We start from the raw sequence: 16,742 nt of genomic DNA, 5'->3' as shown, positions 1-16,742 counted from the left end.
GCGAGGAGCAGGGACTCTCCCCTGTGCTGTGGGGCCACGCGGGCCCAGTGAGGCCTGGGCTGTGGTCAGTGCCGTGGCTCTTGCCCCCAGGAGGTTAGAAGGGCGTGTCCCTCTGCCTGAGCCCCTGCTTCCCTCTCCCCGCAGATGGAGAATTGTGCACAGCCGGCCGTCATCACCAAGGACTTCTGCATGGTCTTCTACTCCCGAGACGCCAAGCTGCCCGCCTCGCGCTCCATCCGAAACCTGTTCGGCAGCGGGAGCCTGCGGTCCTCGGAGAGGTGAGCTGCTGGAGTGGGCCGGCACCCTGGCCACCCAAAGACCGGACTGCTTGGGATGCTCGGGCACAGGCTGATGAGAGCTCAGCTTGTCCGCTTCTGGCTGGCCCCCTGCTCTCGGCCTTTCTCCTCACCCCGATGTTGGGGTTGTTGGAAGCCAGGGGGCACGTGTGGGTCACCAATGGCATGTTAGGGAGCCACACTGCACCCCACCACCAGGTGACCTTCTTTCCCTGGAGCCACAGGGTCTGGGCCATCAGGGCCCCTCGCCTGCACATGGGGGAGGCTGGATACATGCGGGGGTGGGGGGCGTGGGCAGGCTGGGAGGGGACTCGGGGTGGAGGCTGGTAGCACCTGAGAGTCAGACTCTAGAACCAGATGTGCCTCTCCCACTCCCACCGCTCCTTGCACTCTGGGGGGACAGTGTCAAGGCAGTGAGGCTCCCCACATGCTCTGTCCCATAGACCCCCCATGTCCAGGCCTCTCTGGGCACAGTGGGAGGAGGGAGTGTGGGGGTCAGGACTCAGTGGCCTTGGGCTGGCCACGACCAGCCGTCTGAGAGGTCCACAAGAGGGTCGGTGGGTGCCCCTGGCAGAATCCAGGGAAAAGGGGGTCTGAGATGGGGACTGTCCGAGTAGGGCTGCAGTGTGGGGGCCTGGTACCCAGCTCCCCCTTGGAGGCCACCTGCATGGGCAGGGCAGGTGCCCAATGTGCTTTTGATGGTGGTGAGAGTTGGCATCCCCGTGCTTAGTGACAGCATGTCCCCCTCTGCCCCCAACAGCAACCGTGTAACTGGTGTCTATGACCTCAGCCTGTGCCACGTGGCCGATGCGGGCAGCCCAGGTAGGTGTCTGTCCTGCTCTCTGTGGCAGGCCGGGCGGGGTGGCACTTACTTGCGAGTCACCTGGGGTCCTCTGGGTCACTCCAGGTGACGTCAGCGAAGCTGCCAATTGGGGGGTTCCTTCCCTGTGAGAAGCACGGGCCTCTCCAAGGTTGTCCTGAGGGGCTGGAGGACAGGGAGGGGCGAGGCAGCAATGGGAAGGCCGGCAGAAGGGAGGGCATCTCGCGCTCTAACCCCCGTGGGACGGATGCTGTATGACTCTCCTTGGGCGAGCCCAGGGTGGCTCTGAGGTTGGACCTTCCCCAAGGGTTAGGGGAGGGGGAGCTGCCCCAGGGCCCTGTCCCTGCACCCCCGGTAGGGACGTGGTCAGACAGGTGACCCTTTTCAGGGATGCAGCGGCGGCGCCGTCGGGTGCTGGACACGTCTGTGGCCTACGTGCGGGGTGAGGAGAACCTGGCGGGCTGGAGGCCCCGCAGTGACAGCCTTATCCTGGACCACCAGTGGGAGCTGGAGAAGCTGAGCCTGCTGCAGGAGGTGCGCCTGTGCCCGACCCCGGGGGTCCCAGGCCTCCCCAGGACAGAGCGAGGGCACTCACACTGCTCTCACGGACGTAATTGCGGAGGGCTGTCAGCTTGCAGACAGAGACCAGGAATCGGGGTGGGCAAGGCCCTCTGTCGCTAAGTCAGGGGCCCAGTGACCAGCAGCTGTGGACAGCAGGCAGCAGAGGCCCGCACCCACCCCCTGGGCCCTGCCGGATGCTCGTGTCGGAGTTCGAGTGTCCATCCGCTCGGTGCTGGCACGGGCTGGGCGGGAGGCCAGGATGGAGGAGGGCAGCGTGTTGGCCGCAGGGCACGGGAGGGGCTGATTCCCCGTCAGCAGCGTGGCCTCAGGTCGCTTTGCTCTCCCAGGATCTGACCTGGGCTCTGGTGCTCAGCGGGCTGCCCGCCCTGCCCTCGCCCTCGCGTGCAGCAGGTGAGGCCACGCGTGCTCTCGTGTGCAGGTCGAGAAGACCCGGCACTACCTGCTGCTGCGGGAGAAGCTGGAGACCACCCAGCGGCCCGTCCCCGAGACGCTGTCCCCGGCCTCCAGCGAGGACTCGGAGTCCCACAGCTTGTCCAGCGCCTCCTCTCCACTCTCGGCTGACGGCCGAGCGTCGCCCCCAGAAACTCCCAACGAGAGGCAGCGGGAGCTGGCCGTCAAGGTAGGCAGCTGTGCAGTTGGCCTGTGGGCAGCACGGCCATGACCCAGCCCCTGCAGAGCTCCAGTGATGTGGCCATGTCGGTGCTGGGTCCTGTCAGGGCCTGGAGCTGGGAGGATGAGGGGTCTATAGAGTCCCCTTGCCCACAGCCCCCACCGCACCCACTCTGGAATTTGGGGGCCCTTTACAGCCTCCTCCCTGAGCAGCGGCATGTCCTCTCTTTCTCTTAAATACCGAAATCGATGGGGAGCTGACCGCCCGAATCCCAGCCCATTTTGCGGCTGGGGCCACCGAGCTGGCCTTCGCCCAGTCCCAGTCCTGCCTGGGGAGGCTTCCCCAGCTTGCCCCGTCTTCTTAGAGGCCCGCAGGTGCTCCCACCTTGACCTGCAGTGCCGGGCACCTGGGCCAGTCTCTGTGTTGCTGGGGCAGAGCCCTCGGCCGAGCCTGGTCCCAGGAGACTCCTGACTGGGTGTTTGCTGTCCCTGCAGTGTTTGCGCCTCCTCATGCACACGTTCAACAGAGAGTACACACACAGCCACGTCTGCATCAGCGCTAGCGAGAGCAAGGTGGGCACCGAGTCAGGCCCGGAGCCCCCACCTGGCTCATGGCTTCCACGCCAGTGTCCCATGGCACTCCAGCCGCCCTGGGTCCTCACTCCCTGCCCCGCAGCCTGCCATGCTGGCCTCTCCCTCTGCCTGGGGGGGCCAATCCCCATGGTCCTCAGGGTGCACGTCCTAAAGTCTGGCTCAGCCGCACCTTCCCCAGCCCACCCAGTGTGGTCCTCGATGCTCTTTGAAGCCCTACAGCCATGAGTCCCTGGTGGGGCTGGGAGGGGGTGGGAGGTACCTGCAGTGAGGGTGGGGGTGCCCTAAATGGGAGTTCAAATGCCAGCAAAGGTGCAGGAATCAGCCACTGCATCGGTGTCCCCACCACGAGACTGTGCCCTCCCTGTGTCCCCTGAAAAAGCCTCTCTCTCCTCCACAGCTCTCTGAGATGTCCATCACACTGCTGCAGGACACGTCCCTGTCCCCTCTGGGGATGGCCACGCTCACTCCCTCCTCTACCTGCCCCTCTCTGGTCGAAGGGCGGTATGGAGCAGCCGACCTGAGGTGAGTGAGGCTTCAGGCTCCTGCGCAGCTTCCCGCTCTGCAAGACTAGTGACGACGATAGCCGTGACTCAGGCACAGAGTGCAGAGAAGGGGGCGCGGGTGGCCAAGTCACTCAGGGTAGCCAGACATCCAGGGCAGCCCTCGAGGCGTGGGGTCTGCAGGCACTGCCCCCAGAGTCTGCCCTGTGCCCACCCCGCAGCCTCCTGTGAACGTGATGTCCTAACCTTCTTTCTGAGGCCATGTTCTGCTGATGCATACATTTAAAACCAGCCCTGAATAAAAGCAGGAACAGGTCAAAATAGCACAAAACAAGAGACCCTTTTCATGGGGCGGCGCTCATAAAATGCTCAGTGAGAAAAACCTGAGCCCTCTCCTGCAGACAGGGACACATGGCACTGGAGCCGAGCTGGGAAGAGACCCTCCCCACACACTGCTGACACCGCTTATGTCTGATCATCCAATTGTAAATCCCTTGGCGTTTCCTAAATTTCTTCTTGAAAACAAAAAAAAATGGTATTGAATCCTCTGGCTGTCGTCCTGGGACAGGCCTCCTGGGCCACCAGGTGCAGTCATAGGGCTTGGCGTGGGCCATGGGCCAGACGGTCCCTAAGAGACTTGTGTCTCTTTCAACTCGATTTGGGGGATGACGAGTGGCTACAGCCACCTTTATGGGGTGAAGGGGGAGGGGCAGAGAGCACCACGGGAGAAAGGTGTGGAGCCCCTCACAGCTGACCCCTCCCCGCGGTGTCCAGCACAATCCTGGAATCAGGTGGGTGGGCCAGACTGGGTGTGGCCGTCAGACAGCCAGAGGTGCCACAGCGGCTCTGAGAGCATGAGGCCCCATCAGGAGCCTGGGGAGGGTGGTTCTGGGCCCAGTGAAAGCGGCAGCGTCCCTCCTCTCCCCCAGGAGCCTGCAGCCCAGCTCCCGGCCGGCCAGCCCGGAGCCCGAGAATGTGCCAGAGGCTGATTCCAAGAAGATCCCCTCCCCTGCTCGGGCCACGGAATTGGACAAGGAGCCTCAGCGCCCGCTGGTTCCCGACATCCAGGAGGTCCGGGTCAGGTACGCAGGTCACCAGCCAGCCTTGCCCCCTGACCTAGGGCTGGGGGAGCAGGGCCCTGGTGGTGATGTGTCTGCGAATGACCGGTGTGGCCACCATGCACATGTCCTGAGCTCACCACTGTTGGTGGGTGCGGTCATGGGTCACGGTGTTACAGGCCAGGGCAGCTGCAGCCTTCCTACGCTTTTCCATCTTCCAGCTGGGGACCGAGGCTCAGAGACGGGTGGGTGGTTCTGGTCTCTGGCCTGCCAAGTTGAGGTCTTGCCAGGTCCCCAGGTGCCTCTGTCCTGGCTGCTCCTCTCAGAGGCCCACTGGCGGCACGGCTGGGGACCTGGCTCATGGTGGACAGTGAACCTCCGAGCTGGGGCCTCCCACTGGCTGCCAGGAGGGTGTGGACGAGCAGACGTTCCTGTTCCCACAGCCCCATCGTCTCCAAGAAAGGCTACCTGCACTTCCTGGAGCCGCACACGGCCGGCTGGGCCAAGCGCTACGTGGTGGTGCGGCGGCCCTATGCCTACATGTACAACAACGACAAGGACACTGTAGAGAGGTTTGTGCTCAACCTCTCCACCGCCCAGGTGGAGTACAGCGAGGACCAGCAGGCCATGCTCAAGGTGCGAACATGTAAATGGGATGGGCAGGCCCTGGGCTGGCAGGACACAGTGCGTCCCAGGCAGGGAAGGAGAGGGCAGGAGCCGGGCAGCCTTTCCTGTCCCAGGTCTCTACCACCCATGGCGCTCATTGTCCGGGTGGCAGCCAGTGGTGATGATGGGACCAGCATTAACCTCCCATCCCAGGGCCAACAACCCCGTCCCCTCCTGAGGATGCCCATGGTGGGGTGGGCCGAGCCACACAGGCCAGCAGTGCTGTGGGCCCAGGAGTCCAGCCCCCTGCCCCCCAGCCCTGCCCTGCTCCTCTGAGCAAGCGCAGCTATGGATGTGGGTGCTGGGAGCCCCGACTCCTTCCCTCAGCCACTTCAGTGGCACTAGGTGATTTTTGATTCCCTGGGGTGGGGGTGGGAACTCAAACCACGATGCCAAGGGCTCAAGCTTGAGAAGAAGGGACGCCAGGATTACAGGGCCCAGTGGACATATCTGGACCACAGCTGTGCCAGGGTCCCGGGGGAAGGAGCCTTGGCCTGTGAAGTAGGGACACAGAGCAGTGGCAAGGGGCCCTGGGGCATGAGAATAGAGGGGTGTCCTGCAGAACCTTCCGGGCCAGCCCGTGCGCACTGCTGAGTTCACATAGCCCTGTCAGTGCCCCCATCCTGTGGGTCTCCCCTCTTGCTCCCTCCTCCCTGGCTGAGTGCTGACCCCAGGGAGGGGCGGTGCCTCTCACAGTGCGGTGCTTTGCAGACGCCCCACACGTTCGCCGTGTGCACGGAGCACCGCGGCATCCTGCTGCAGGCCAGTAGCGACAAGGACATGCACGACTGGCTGTACGCGTTCAACCCTCTCCTGGCCGGGACCATACGGTAGGGCCACCTCAGGCTGGATGGGTGTTTCCACCTCCGCTGGGATGAGGGAGGGTATAGGCCTGGGGGCATCTGCAGGGGCGTCGGTGTTCATGTTTGTCCTTGCTGCTCAAGGAGTGGATAAACTCCCCAAATTTTCAAGCTTCACCTGCCACCAAGGCGTACTTTTCTGTAGGGAAGAAACCTCTGTGTAGGGAATAGCCAGGCCCCCCTCCCTCCGTGACTTCACAGGGGTCACGGTGACATGTCTCTCGGGTGCCAAGGGAACCAGAGGGGTCTGGGGTCAATGAGCTGCAGGCTCCGTCCTCTCTGAGCTCTGCTTCTCTTCCAACCCTCCTGCAGGTCCAAGCTTTCCAGAAGGAGGTCTGCCCAGATGCGGGTCTGAGTGGAAGACACCCCCCTCCAGACAGCCAGCAGGCCCGGCCTGCCCCCTCTCACCATCCGTCTGTCTTTGCCACCCAGTCCTTCCCACCAGACAAGCCAACAAGTCCCCTCCTCCCAGGGACGCTGTGCTGGGCCAGCGAGCCCGACTCTGGCCGGGGACCTGCACCACATGACTGTCATGCTCCCAGTGGAGGCCGTGTTGTCATTCCTTCTCTGAGACTGTGCCCCGGGGCGGTGGGAAGAGCTGGGAGACGCTGGAGAGACCAGAGGGCACCAGTCAGGGGCATCGGTGACGTTCTCATATTTTTTTAAGCATAGACAGACTTATAATTAATATACAGTAGTTAGCGACATGGAAGCAGTCCACTCAGAAGTTAACTATAAGACTGTATTCTATTTATAAGTATTTATTTCTAACGACCTTTAGGATTCAGATGGACCTGTTCCCGCTTGTTCCCACACCAATCTCCCAAGCCTCTTAGGGACAGATAGGGTGGGCAGCTGCCTCGGAAGACCACAGTGAGGTTGGTGCCACTGGGCCACCTGCCTGAGGCCTCTCCCCAGCTGCCCATGGGGCAGACCCTCGTCCTGGGGGGTGTGCCTGAGTCAGGGGGACCTGATGCCTGAAGTCCCAGCAGCACGGAAGGTGGCGTGTGTCCCTTCTAGCAGGAGGTGCAGCCACATCCAACCTGCACAGCAGCCGCCTGAGCTGTGACTCCCAGCAGTGCCAGTGCAGCTCCCGGGAGGGTGTGGGAGGTGAGGCAGTGCCAGGGCTGCAGGGGCTATGCTGGCAGGGCCGGGGAGGAGGGACAGGAGCCCACGCTCGTGTTGTGTGTCCAGACAGGTAGGGCGAGGCTGGCTGGGGTTAGAGGTGGTCCAGGGTGATGGTCCCGGCAGCGAGGGGCTTGAGGTACAGCCTCTCCAGTTGCTGTGAGAAATGGGGTGAGCTCAAGGTTGCTCCTGGGAAGAAAGTCTGAGATTTCCCCTCTTTGCCCCGAACTTCCGTGAGTGCCATGGGCTCCTCTTCCCCCTTCTGCATCAGATGTGCCGCCATTCTCTTGTTCTGGCCTCTCTGCAGACCCTGTGCCCACGGGTTGGCCAGGGCAGGACAGGAGTCAGCCCAGGCCAAGAGTCTGGCCGAGGGTCCTGTCTAGGCCCTAAACCCAGCAGAGAAACCACAGGGGGTCTCCTGGGGCCTGTTCCCACACCCGAGGCACATTGGGCCTCTTTTTAGCTCAAGAAAAAAAACACTGCAAAACTGTCCCCAGCAGAGCGGCTTCACTTGGCCCCAGTTCATGCCCAGCCTTGCTGGTCCACAGCTTTCTCTGGCAACTCCCTCCATCCTTGCCAGGCCCTGCCGGGCACCGCTCACTGACACCAGCTTCCACTTGGCTTGGAGGACTCCAGCTCACCCTGGAGACAGTGGTTCTGAGACCCACACTGTCCCGCGTGGTGCTGACATGACACATGGACATTCTCACGGTTCCGGCCACGGAGGCCAGAGGTGCCCCCAGCTCCTTCCTCTGGGGATGTGAGGTGTGGGCTTCGTCCGAGGGACGAGGTTCCAGTGAGGTTTTCCTTTGGGGAAGTTGTTCAGGCCCCTTAAGCTTGGCCTCAGATGAGGGATGCAGGAGGGCGGGCCCTGTGGCAGCCGTGTGCCCGCCAGCCTGCGCCAGCCCAGCTGGAGGCTGACAGCCCTTCTGTGCCTGGACAGCGCTCCTGAGGGGAAGCCGCCAGCGAGCGTCAGGGCCCAGGACCGCGTCTGGGCGCACATTGTCCAGAAGCAGGGACAGTGCTCACCTCCACAGGTGTTCCCGGAGGTGATGGGCTGAGACACACAGGAGAGGAGTTAGTCTGGGACAAACACCGGCTTCTATGACAGCCCGTGGCGGGGAGAAGCAGGGAGGGGCGAGTGCTGAGAGAGTCGGGCACCCCCAGGGCCCAGCCATGGCCCACTCAGGTCAGCCAGCCTGAGGGCGTGGCCCCAGAGGGTCTGAGGGCTTTGCACGAGGGCACAGGTGTCTGAGGCCAGCCAACCTGCAGAGCACCTGTGTCCTCGGCAGGGCCAAGGGAAGGGGCCCCCGAGAGGGTTTTCAGAATCTCCCCAAATTCAGGAGCCTCCCCTGCCATGGAGGCTTCCAGGGACCGTTTCATCCTGGCCTGGGCCATCTCGGCAGTGATGAGGAGCCAGGCGTGGACCTGGCGTCCCTTCCAGGCCTGCTGTAGCGGGAGGTCCTAGGTCCGAGTCCAGACACCCAGAGTGGCCGGAGAGGAAACCCACGCGGAGTCAGGAGGCCTGGTCTCTGTGCCCGCCCTGCCCGAACCTCCATGTGTCATGTTAGCTGAGACAAATCCTTTATCAAACCGGGACTTCGTTTCCACATCTGTGACAAGCGAGGCTCATCTGGGGGCCCCCGAGGGTTTGCACCCTTTGGGGTGCAGAGAGCAAAGTCAGGTCTGGTGTGGCTTCTGTTCCTGCTGAGTAGGGAGGAGAGAGAGATCCAGAAGCCAACTCTGGTGGTTTTGGTTTGAATGCTTGATGCTGCTCAGGCTGCGGCCTCGTTTTGTTTGAAAGACACCATTCTCGTCCGGATCCGTTCTCTGTCCCCCCAGCGGAGTATGAGTTCCTTCCAGAGGCTCTAGGGAGAGGTCCCAGGGGGGATGCTGGGCTCGGCCGGCCGGCTGTGGGCTCCAATAACCTGGCTGGTGTCCAGGGTGTGTGAGATGCTCAATAGTTGCAAGGACTCCCTGTTCTGAATAACCACTTGTGAGGTGGCAATGTTTCATTTCGGCCACACACGCATGCACATGCACACACACACACCCAGGCGGCCGTGTGAGGCGGTCCCACCTCAGGCGGGTGTGGCGAAGTGCTCAGGGAGGTGTGAGCAGGTTGCCACGCTGGTCCTCCAGACAACAGGCTGTGGCTTCTTCCTGGGCCTGTGCTTCCTGTAGCTGCCTGTCCCCGGGGCTCCCTGTGGCTTGTACATACGTGGTTGTGTGGCACACCCACCCCTGCACCATAACTGCCATCCTGCCGTAATGACTCCAGCTCCCCAACGTCCTGACCCCGAGTGTTAGCTCTAGGCTCCCGTACTGTGTGTGCACCTACGCTCTGTCCAGTTATGAAATAAACGTGGTTCCTCATGCAGCTCCGAGCGCGGGCCTCTGCTGTGTGTTATTTGCACATCGGGTCACTGGTGGGAGATCTTAGACTTTTCACAAAGGTTGAGAAGTTAGGTCAAAGTAGACCTTAGACATAAATGTAAAACACAAAACAGGAACACTTCTAGACAGACTTATCGAAATGCATCACTAAGAAAATGGCCAGGAACTGGGAGAAGATATTTGTTAAACAAGGTTAGGACAAAGGATTTGTATGCAGAATATATAAGAATACATGAAGCATCATTATAACTCACCTAGAGGCCCAGTGCACGGATTCGTGCACCAGTGGGGTTTCTCAGCATGGCCTGCAGGAATCAGGATGAAACTGACTCTCCGACATCCCCCGAGGGGTCCCGGATTGCAAGAGGGCACAAGCCAGGCAGGGAGACCCCACCCGTGCACAATCGGGGTCGGGGAGGGATCACGGGAGGGCTTCAGGGCGTGTCTGTCCCGTCTTGCCCAGTCCCGATTGGCCAGACTCCAGCATCAAGCTAACCTACCAGTCAGAGCATCTACCCTCTGGTGGTCAGTGTGCATCATAGCTACTGGGTGAATCGTTTAATAGTAGCTTAAGCTTCTACATACACACACACACACACACACACACACACACACACACTAATAGCCTAGGTCCATAGTCGGCAAACCGGCTCGCGAGCCACATGCGGCGGCTCTTTGGCCCCTTGAATGTGGCTCTTCCTAAGCCTTAGGAGTACCCTAATTAAGTTAATAACAATGTACCTACCTATATAGTTTAAATTTTAAAAATTTGGCTCTCAAAAGAAATTTCAATCGTTGTACTGTTGATATTTGGCTCTGTTGACTAATGAGTTTGCCGATCACTGGCCTAGGTGGTTGTCACACCGTGATGCCCTCACGCTGTCACAAGGAGGCTGGGTGTGCAGCAGTCGAGTGCGGGTGGGTGGGGCTACGTGCATGATGAGGCACACGCGGGTGGGCGAGGACTTGATGCTGTGTGTGTGTCGCCGAGGCAGGGCCTGGCAGCTGCTCCATACAACAAGGCCTGGGGATCTCGCGGCTCCGCACCATGGAGGCGAGACCCCCGGCTCCAGCCTACCTCTTTGGGGCAATCCATTGAGGAGCCCCGGGGTTCCGGGTCTCGCGTGATTTCGCACGTTGGGTCACTAGTAGATAATAAAAAGGTATACGCTTAATAAAAAATGAGCAAAACGTATTTGAATGACCAATAAGCTCACAGCAATGTGCTTAGCATCCTCTGTCATCAGGAAAATACGATGGAAACCATAAGTAAAGGGACGTGAACTCTGGGTAGGGTAGACAATGTGTGTGAACCTTCACACCAACTTTCTTCACAGCCCACACGTCCCACACGCTGCTCTTGTGTCACATACCACGGCTGCCTCGGCAGCGCTGTGGCAGCTTTATTCGCACCAGGCAAAAAAACAAAAGAAAAAAATACCTAAATGTTCACATCGGAGAAATGGACACACCAGCTGTGGTCCTTCCTTACATGGAATTCCATTCAGCAATAAAAAGGTCAGTGCCCCTCACGGACAGACCCGGGCTCCGGTGACGGTTCCTTGTCCACAAAATACTCGGGCCTGCGGGAACAGGAGCCAGGAGAGTGGGTGGGCGGCACGAGGAAGGAAGGCGAGGCCCAGGGACGGTGGAAATGTCCCCTTCCTGGGTGATGGTGTGGTTACCAGGTTCATGTGCTTGTCAGAGGGTGGAGGTTTCCGCTGAAGGTTGATGAGCTTCCTTTTAAGTTTTATCTAAAAATCAAAAAGTACCTAAATATAAAAAAATGAGTCGACATTGATCGCCCACGTGAGTCCCTGAGCCCCCGTGTGGCGGTCGGCGTGCTCACAGTGGACTGTCGGACGGTGCCTTCTGTGTGCTGCGTGGACACGTGGAGGCGGAGGGCCAGATCCCACCTGGTGGGAGCAGGAGTTACAGGGACAGACGGAAGGCCAGTGGGTGCTGACGATGGAGGCCGCAGCACGGACACACTCCCCACATGGTCCCCGAGGGAACCCTGGCTTGCCTGTGTCCAGTCTCTAGGTCTCTGTGGCTTCAGAATGTCCCCCACTCTTCTGAGAGGGCTGGGCCTCGAACGAGGAAAGGACAGGGGCAGCTTGCACCCCCAGGCTGGAGTCTGCCCGGGTCTGTCTGCCATCCGGGGTGCGGTCTGGTGGGCAAGGGGGATGGTGGGTGGGTTTCCTACAGGGCTGCCCAGCGTGGAATTCTTGTTGGGGTTAACCTCACCCTCTCCGTAAAAGTCCTGGCCCTCAAAATTGGGGACAAAAGCCAGGAAAAAAGCCAGCTCCTTGTCCTCCATGCTGTGGGTTCCCCTTCCCGGGTCTCAGGCTCCCTTCTGTGCAAGCAGAGTCTGGCAGGCACAGGCATTGGGTTAGAAAAATAAAAACGAGGAATGGAAGGGAGGGGAAGTGGGCAGGACAGGGAAGCCCTGTGTTCCCCAGGAAACAGGTTCCGGTGGGATGAACACAAGGGGGCGCTGCGTGCACCCTGCCCGTGGAAGGCGCTGCCACAGCCCCGGGGAGCCAGCCCCAGAGCCGGGACAGCATGTGGGCCCCAGGGCCTGCTGGGGTGCGGCCAGGTGACGTCATGCTCAGCTGGACTCCCAGAAAGGAAATCCAAACCAATCTTCATGGCAGTGACTCCCAGGTCCCTCTGGACTGGAGAGACGTGGCCCAGCAATGTGTCCTCAGGAAGGGGTCCATTTGGCACATAGTAGGGGTGGGGAGGTGTTCCCAGGGAACCCCTACGTGCCAGGAGCCCGGGTCTGAACGAAGCCGGCCACTCTGCTTTCTTAGAAAAGCACTTTTATGTGTCTACACTGCCCTGCAGAACACACCGCATATAGTGAGGCGGGCCTTTCTGCTGGTTCAGCTTCTTTAGGCGCCCAGAGCAGCTCTCCTGGAGCCCCCAGGGCTTCCTGTGGGGGACACCTGGCCCCACAGATGCCTGCCTCCATGCAGGGAACTGGTGGCGTGTGACCCAGAGTGCAGGCAGAGCCAGGGACCCGCCCACGTGGGGACTCAGCCCAGGCACAGGGAGCTGCCAGCGTGGAGCTGGGAGCCTGGGTGTGGCATGGCGCTCGATGGAGGCTTTGAAGAGCTGTGGCCAGGCTGCAGCCCTGGGCTGGCCGAGTGGGGTGCGTGTCCCGGTGTGTCTCACGCCCTGGGGAAGACGCCTGGCTGAGGGCCGGTCCGCTGTGGGCGTTCCTGGCTCTGCTCCTGGGTCTGCAGCAGGTGGGATGGAGGTGAGGGTGCAGGTGTGGCGTTCCCAGGAGTGCCAGCCCAGATGGACGCTTCCACGGCTCCCCCGCCCTTGGGTCCTGGGGTGGGTCAGCCCCGATACGTCAGCTCAGGTTCCCTGCTCAGTCTGGCTCCATAGAGCCCCTGGAGCCGATGGCTGGTCTGAACGTGTCTCTCTCGTTCTTCTTGGCCACCATTGCCCTGTGCCAGGCGGCCAGGAGGGTGTCCAAGGCCCTGCTCCCCAAAGGTGCCTACGTCAGCTTTGCCCTGGAGGCGGCGGGCGCGGCCCAGCTGGGGGCCTGCTGCCTGGAGATGCGGATGCTGGCAGAGCTGGGCCCCTGGGCGGGCGGCTTTGGGCCCGACCTGCTGCTGACCCTGCTGTTCCTGCTCTTCCTGGCACATGGGGCCACCTTTGAAGGGGCCTCGGCCAACCCCACCGTGTCCCTGCAGGAGCTCCTCCTGGCCGAGGCCTCTCTGCCCGGCACGCTGCTCAAGCTGGCGGCCCAGGAGCTGGGCATGCGGGCAGCCTGCGCCCTGACCAGGCTCTACTGGGCCTGGGAGCTCAGTGACCTGCATGTCCTGCAGAACCTCATGGCCGAACACTGCAGCTCGGCCCTGCGCACGACCATCCCCCACGGCGCGCTGGTGGAGGGCGCCTGCGCCTTCGTCTTCCATCTGACCCTCCTCCGCCTCAGGAATAGCCTTCCCGTCTACAGAGTGCCAGCCGTGGCCCTGCTGGTCACCGTCATCGCCTACACAGGTGAGACCTGGGCGTCTTCCCCTGCGTCTCCTCAGAACCTCTGGCAGGGCCGCCAGCAGCTGTGGGCAGGAAAGGGGCTGCCAGCTGAGGGCTCTGCGAGCCACAGACACTGGGGAGCCCATTCCCTGGGAAGCAGGTGGTGGTATGACCAGTGGGGCTGGACACAGCGTGGCAGGTGGGACCCCAGGCCCCTGTCAGGGCCTTCCTCCTGGCCAGGCCTCTCCACACTCTGAGCTCCTTCCAGAAGCTGAACCAGCAGAAAGGCCCCCCTCACTGTATGCGGTGAGTGCTCTGCATGGCAGCGTAGACACGAAAATGCTTTTCTAAGAAAGCAAAGTGGCCGGCTGGGGAGTTCAGGGGCTGCGTTCAGAGGCAGATGGGCAGCCGGCGGTTTCTCCAGTAGGCAAGCCCTGCATCTTCTGTCCCTTGGGACTCTGTCCCTGCATCTTCTGTCACCCCTTTCCAGGGGGCCGGGTCCTGTTGTTTCTTCCTCACCCAGGTCTCCACCTCCCCTCTCGGCACCAAGAGCTACTGGGGTGGCAGCAGACGCTCTGCCTCCCTTTGGGGTCACTCCTCCCACCCAGGCAAACCTCCTGACCAAATTTTCATGGGTCCTTCAGCCCCTGTGGGAGCCGCCCTGCGCCTCCCCCTGCCCCGCTCTGCGTTTGGCCCTTAGATGGAGGTCCCCTAGCCTGAGGCCCCCCACTTGGGCCTGCCCCCAGTGAGACAGGGGCCGTTCCCCTCTTCGTGGAAAAGCAGAGAGCCACTGACCACAGACCTTACTTTCCAGCTGTCCTGAGTTGGGGACAGCGCTGGGCCAGGACACGGAGGAGCCAGGCTGGGGCCCTGCAGTCTGTGGGATATGCCCCGAGGAGGGTCCTGCTGGGCTGCACGCGCCCTCTGCCCCTGGGCACCGGGGCCGGGGTCGGGGTAGGACAGCAGCGCCTCTCAGGAAGTGGCTGCAGTGCCCCTGTGCTGGGCGTGGACTCGTCAAACTCTGGGAAGGGCACCTGTGACCGTGGCTGCGCTCAGTCAGCGGCAGCTGTCGGCTCCAGGCGGGGGAAGACGCAGCAGAAGACGCAGCAGGAAGGGGTTGAGGCCGAGCTCCCCAAGGTCTCCATTCATGGGGTCCCCAGGGAGGACAGACCCAGCCCTGAGGGCCCACTTTCTGTGTCACTGACTGTGGTACCTGGGCCACCAATGGCCAGAAAGCTGCCACTGGGGCCCATGCACAGGTGGAGAGATCGAGGCAGGGCTGAGCAGAGAGCTTGTCAGGGGCAGAGCTCTGCGGCCAGATGGCCCGGACACTCACCTGAGGTGACACCCAGAAGCTCCGGCGTCTACACAGGACCCACCCAGGGTGCCTCCCACAGAGTCAGCACCACTGCCCACACCCGGCCTCCACCTGCCGGCTTCAGGCTCCCTGTCCACAGGGCCCAGGTCTGCCCCGGGAGGCCCCTGCTCACGGGGGGTCTGCCTGGCCTGGGGTTCAGGGACGCTGGCCTGGCTCTGGCTGCTCGTCCAAATCTCCCCACAATCCTGGTGTTGCTTTGTTCCACGATGTCTTTATCTCTTTGTCTGTCTCTTGGTCTCTGTCTGTCTGTCTTTATCTGCCTCCCTATCTTTCTGTCTCTGTCCCCGTATTGCTCCATCTCTGCCTCTGTCTGTCTCTCTCACTTTCTCTCTCTCAGTCTCTCTCTTTCTGTCTCTCTAAGACAACCTCCCTCAAGGTGGAATGTGTTGGAGAAAGGGGCTGGGAGAGATGAGTCCACCCCAGGGGTGAGAGGTCAGGTTGGGCATTGGATGTCCCTGGAGAGACTCCCCCGGCTGCTCCCTGACCATGAAAGCTTTGGCCTTGGTTGAGTGTCCTTCCTGCCGTGACCCCATCGTGCAGGGGCCGAGGATGGACTGGGCTCCCTGCCTGGGTGCCAAGAGCCCACTAGGCCAGGGCACAGTAGGACTCAGGGTGGGGATTTCGGAGGGTGGCTCTGGTCCAGGTAGGGCCGCACGAGGCCTGTCCGTGCTTCCTCCACAGCTGGACCCCTCACATCTGCCTTCTTCAACCCCGCCCTGGCCGCCTCCGTTACCTTCCACTGCTCAGGGCACACCTTGCTGGAGTACGCCCAGGTGTACTGGCTGGGCCCTCTGACAGGTAAGGGCCGGCGGGGGGCACTGGGGTCCCCAGGAGCTCCCAGGGGCAGAGGCAAGGCTAGCCCTGGGCGCGGCTCATGGTTGGGGAACAGGCCACACAAAGCATCCTGGTAGGCAAGCCTGCAGGGCCCAGCTCTCCGGTGCAGAGCCCATTCAGGGGCTGCTTCCTTTGGGGAGGGGAGGGAGCCGGGTCAGGTTCCCAGGCTGCTGTCACCCCCTCCCCGAGCCCAGGTCTGCAGGCCCCCCGCCCCATCCTAGGGAAAGTCTGGCGTGTGAGTGCCCAGGTGTCTTGGGCTGCAAGAAGCCCGAGGGCCCTATGTCTGACACTCGGTCTCCTGCAGGGATGGTGCTGGCGGTCCTGCTGTACCATGGCCACCTCCCCCGCCTTTTCCAGAGGAACCTGCTGTACAGTCAGAAGAACAAGTATCGAACCCCCAAAGGGAAGCCGGCCTCAGGGCCTGAGGGCACCCAGACACCCAAAGAGGGGTGCAGAGGCCAGGAGCCTGGGCAGAGGCGGGTGGGGCAGCAGCCGCTGGGCTCCCTGTGAGCCCCATGTGGAAGCCAGGTCCCTGGCTGAGGAGCACAAAACCCACCCCCACTTCCTCCCCAGACACCATTCGTCAATAAACTGTCCCCAGCCATGCCTGTCTCCCTGGCCTGGCAGAGGCCTCTGAGGAGGTGGAGCTGGCCTGAGTCCCCCCCCTCCCCCCAACCCCCCCCCCCGCCCCCATCGTTCCACAAGGTCTGTCCCGCCTCTTCTTGACAGAGTCAGAATCAAAGGTAAGACCGAGGAGGAAACCCACTTCTAGGAATATATCCCAAGAAACCATAAACACCAATCAGAAAGGATATATGCACCCCTATGTTCATAGCAGCACAATTCACCATAGCTAAGATCTGGAAACAGCCTAAGTGCCCATCAGTAGATGAATGGATTAGAAAACTGTGGTACATCTACACGATGGAATACTATGCTGCTCTAAAAAGGAAGGAACTCTTACCATTTGCAACGGCATGGATGGAACTGGAGAGCATTATGCTAAGTGAAATAAGCCAGTCAATGA

The 16,742-nt window shown here is 61.5% G+C and overlaps 2 protein-coding genes across 33 annotated transcripts in view; both read left to right on the top strand.

The window, feature by feature from the left end:
* The window catches only part of KIF1A (kinesin family member 1A), a 72,229-nt gene extending 62,732 nt beyond the window's left edge, over positions 1-9,497 (top strand). For 18 of the 32 annotated variants that reach the window (XM_059703793.1, XM_059703786.1, XM_059703797.1 and 15 more), the window contains 10 exons: positions 145-278; positions 1,057-1,118; positions 1,505-1,650; positions 2,117-2,317; positions 2,803-2,880; positions 3,299-3,423; positions 4,331-4,483; positions 4,903-5,095; positions 5,837-5,955; positions 6,298-9,497. In XM_059703793.1, the coding sequence (XP_059559776.1) occupies positions 145-278; positions 1,057-1,118; positions 1,505-1,650; positions 2,117-2,317; positions 2,803-2,880; positions 3,299-3,423; positions 4,331-4,483; positions 4,903-5,095; positions 5,837-5,955; positions 6,298-6,340 (1,254 nt within the window). In that variant the 3' untranslated portion in view covers positions 6,341-9,497. Of the gene's footprint in view, positions 1-144; positions 279-1,056; positions 1,119-1,504; positions 1,651-2,116; positions 2,318-2,802; positions 2,881-3,298; positions 3,424-4,330; positions 4,484-4,902; positions 5,096-5,821; positions 5,956-6,297 lie in introns of all 32 variants that reach the window. The other 14 variants (XM_059703791.1, XM_059703790.1, XM_059703787.1 and 11 more) reach the window with 1 other exon arrangement.
* A 3,330-nt stretch (positions 9,498-12,827) lies between these two features.
* On the top strand, positions 12,828-16,377 carry LOC132237953 (aquaporin-12B-like). The gene is made up of 3 exons (XM_059702483.1): positions 12,828-13,527; positions 15,563-15,679; positions 16,020-16,377. The coding sequence occupies exons 1-3, from the start codon at positions 12,921-12,923 to the stop codon at positions 16,223-16,225; spliced, it is 930 nt and encodes a 309-aa protein (XP_059558466.1). The 5' UTR covers positions 12,828-12,920; the 3' UTR covers positions 16,226-16,377.
* The last annotated feature ends 365 nt before the right edge of the window (positions 16,378-16,742 follow it).

Source organism: Myotis daubentonii, chromosome 7 (genome assembly GCF_963259705.1).
Source record: "Myotis daubentonii chromosome 7, mMyoDau2.1, whole genome shotgun sequence".
Lineage (NCBI taxonomy): Eukaryota > Metazoa > Chordata > Mammalia > Chiroptera > Vespertilionidae > Myotis > Myotis daubentonii.
Note: the sequence above shows the minus strand (reverse complement) of the source record. Positions and strands in the feature narration are given on the sequence as shown.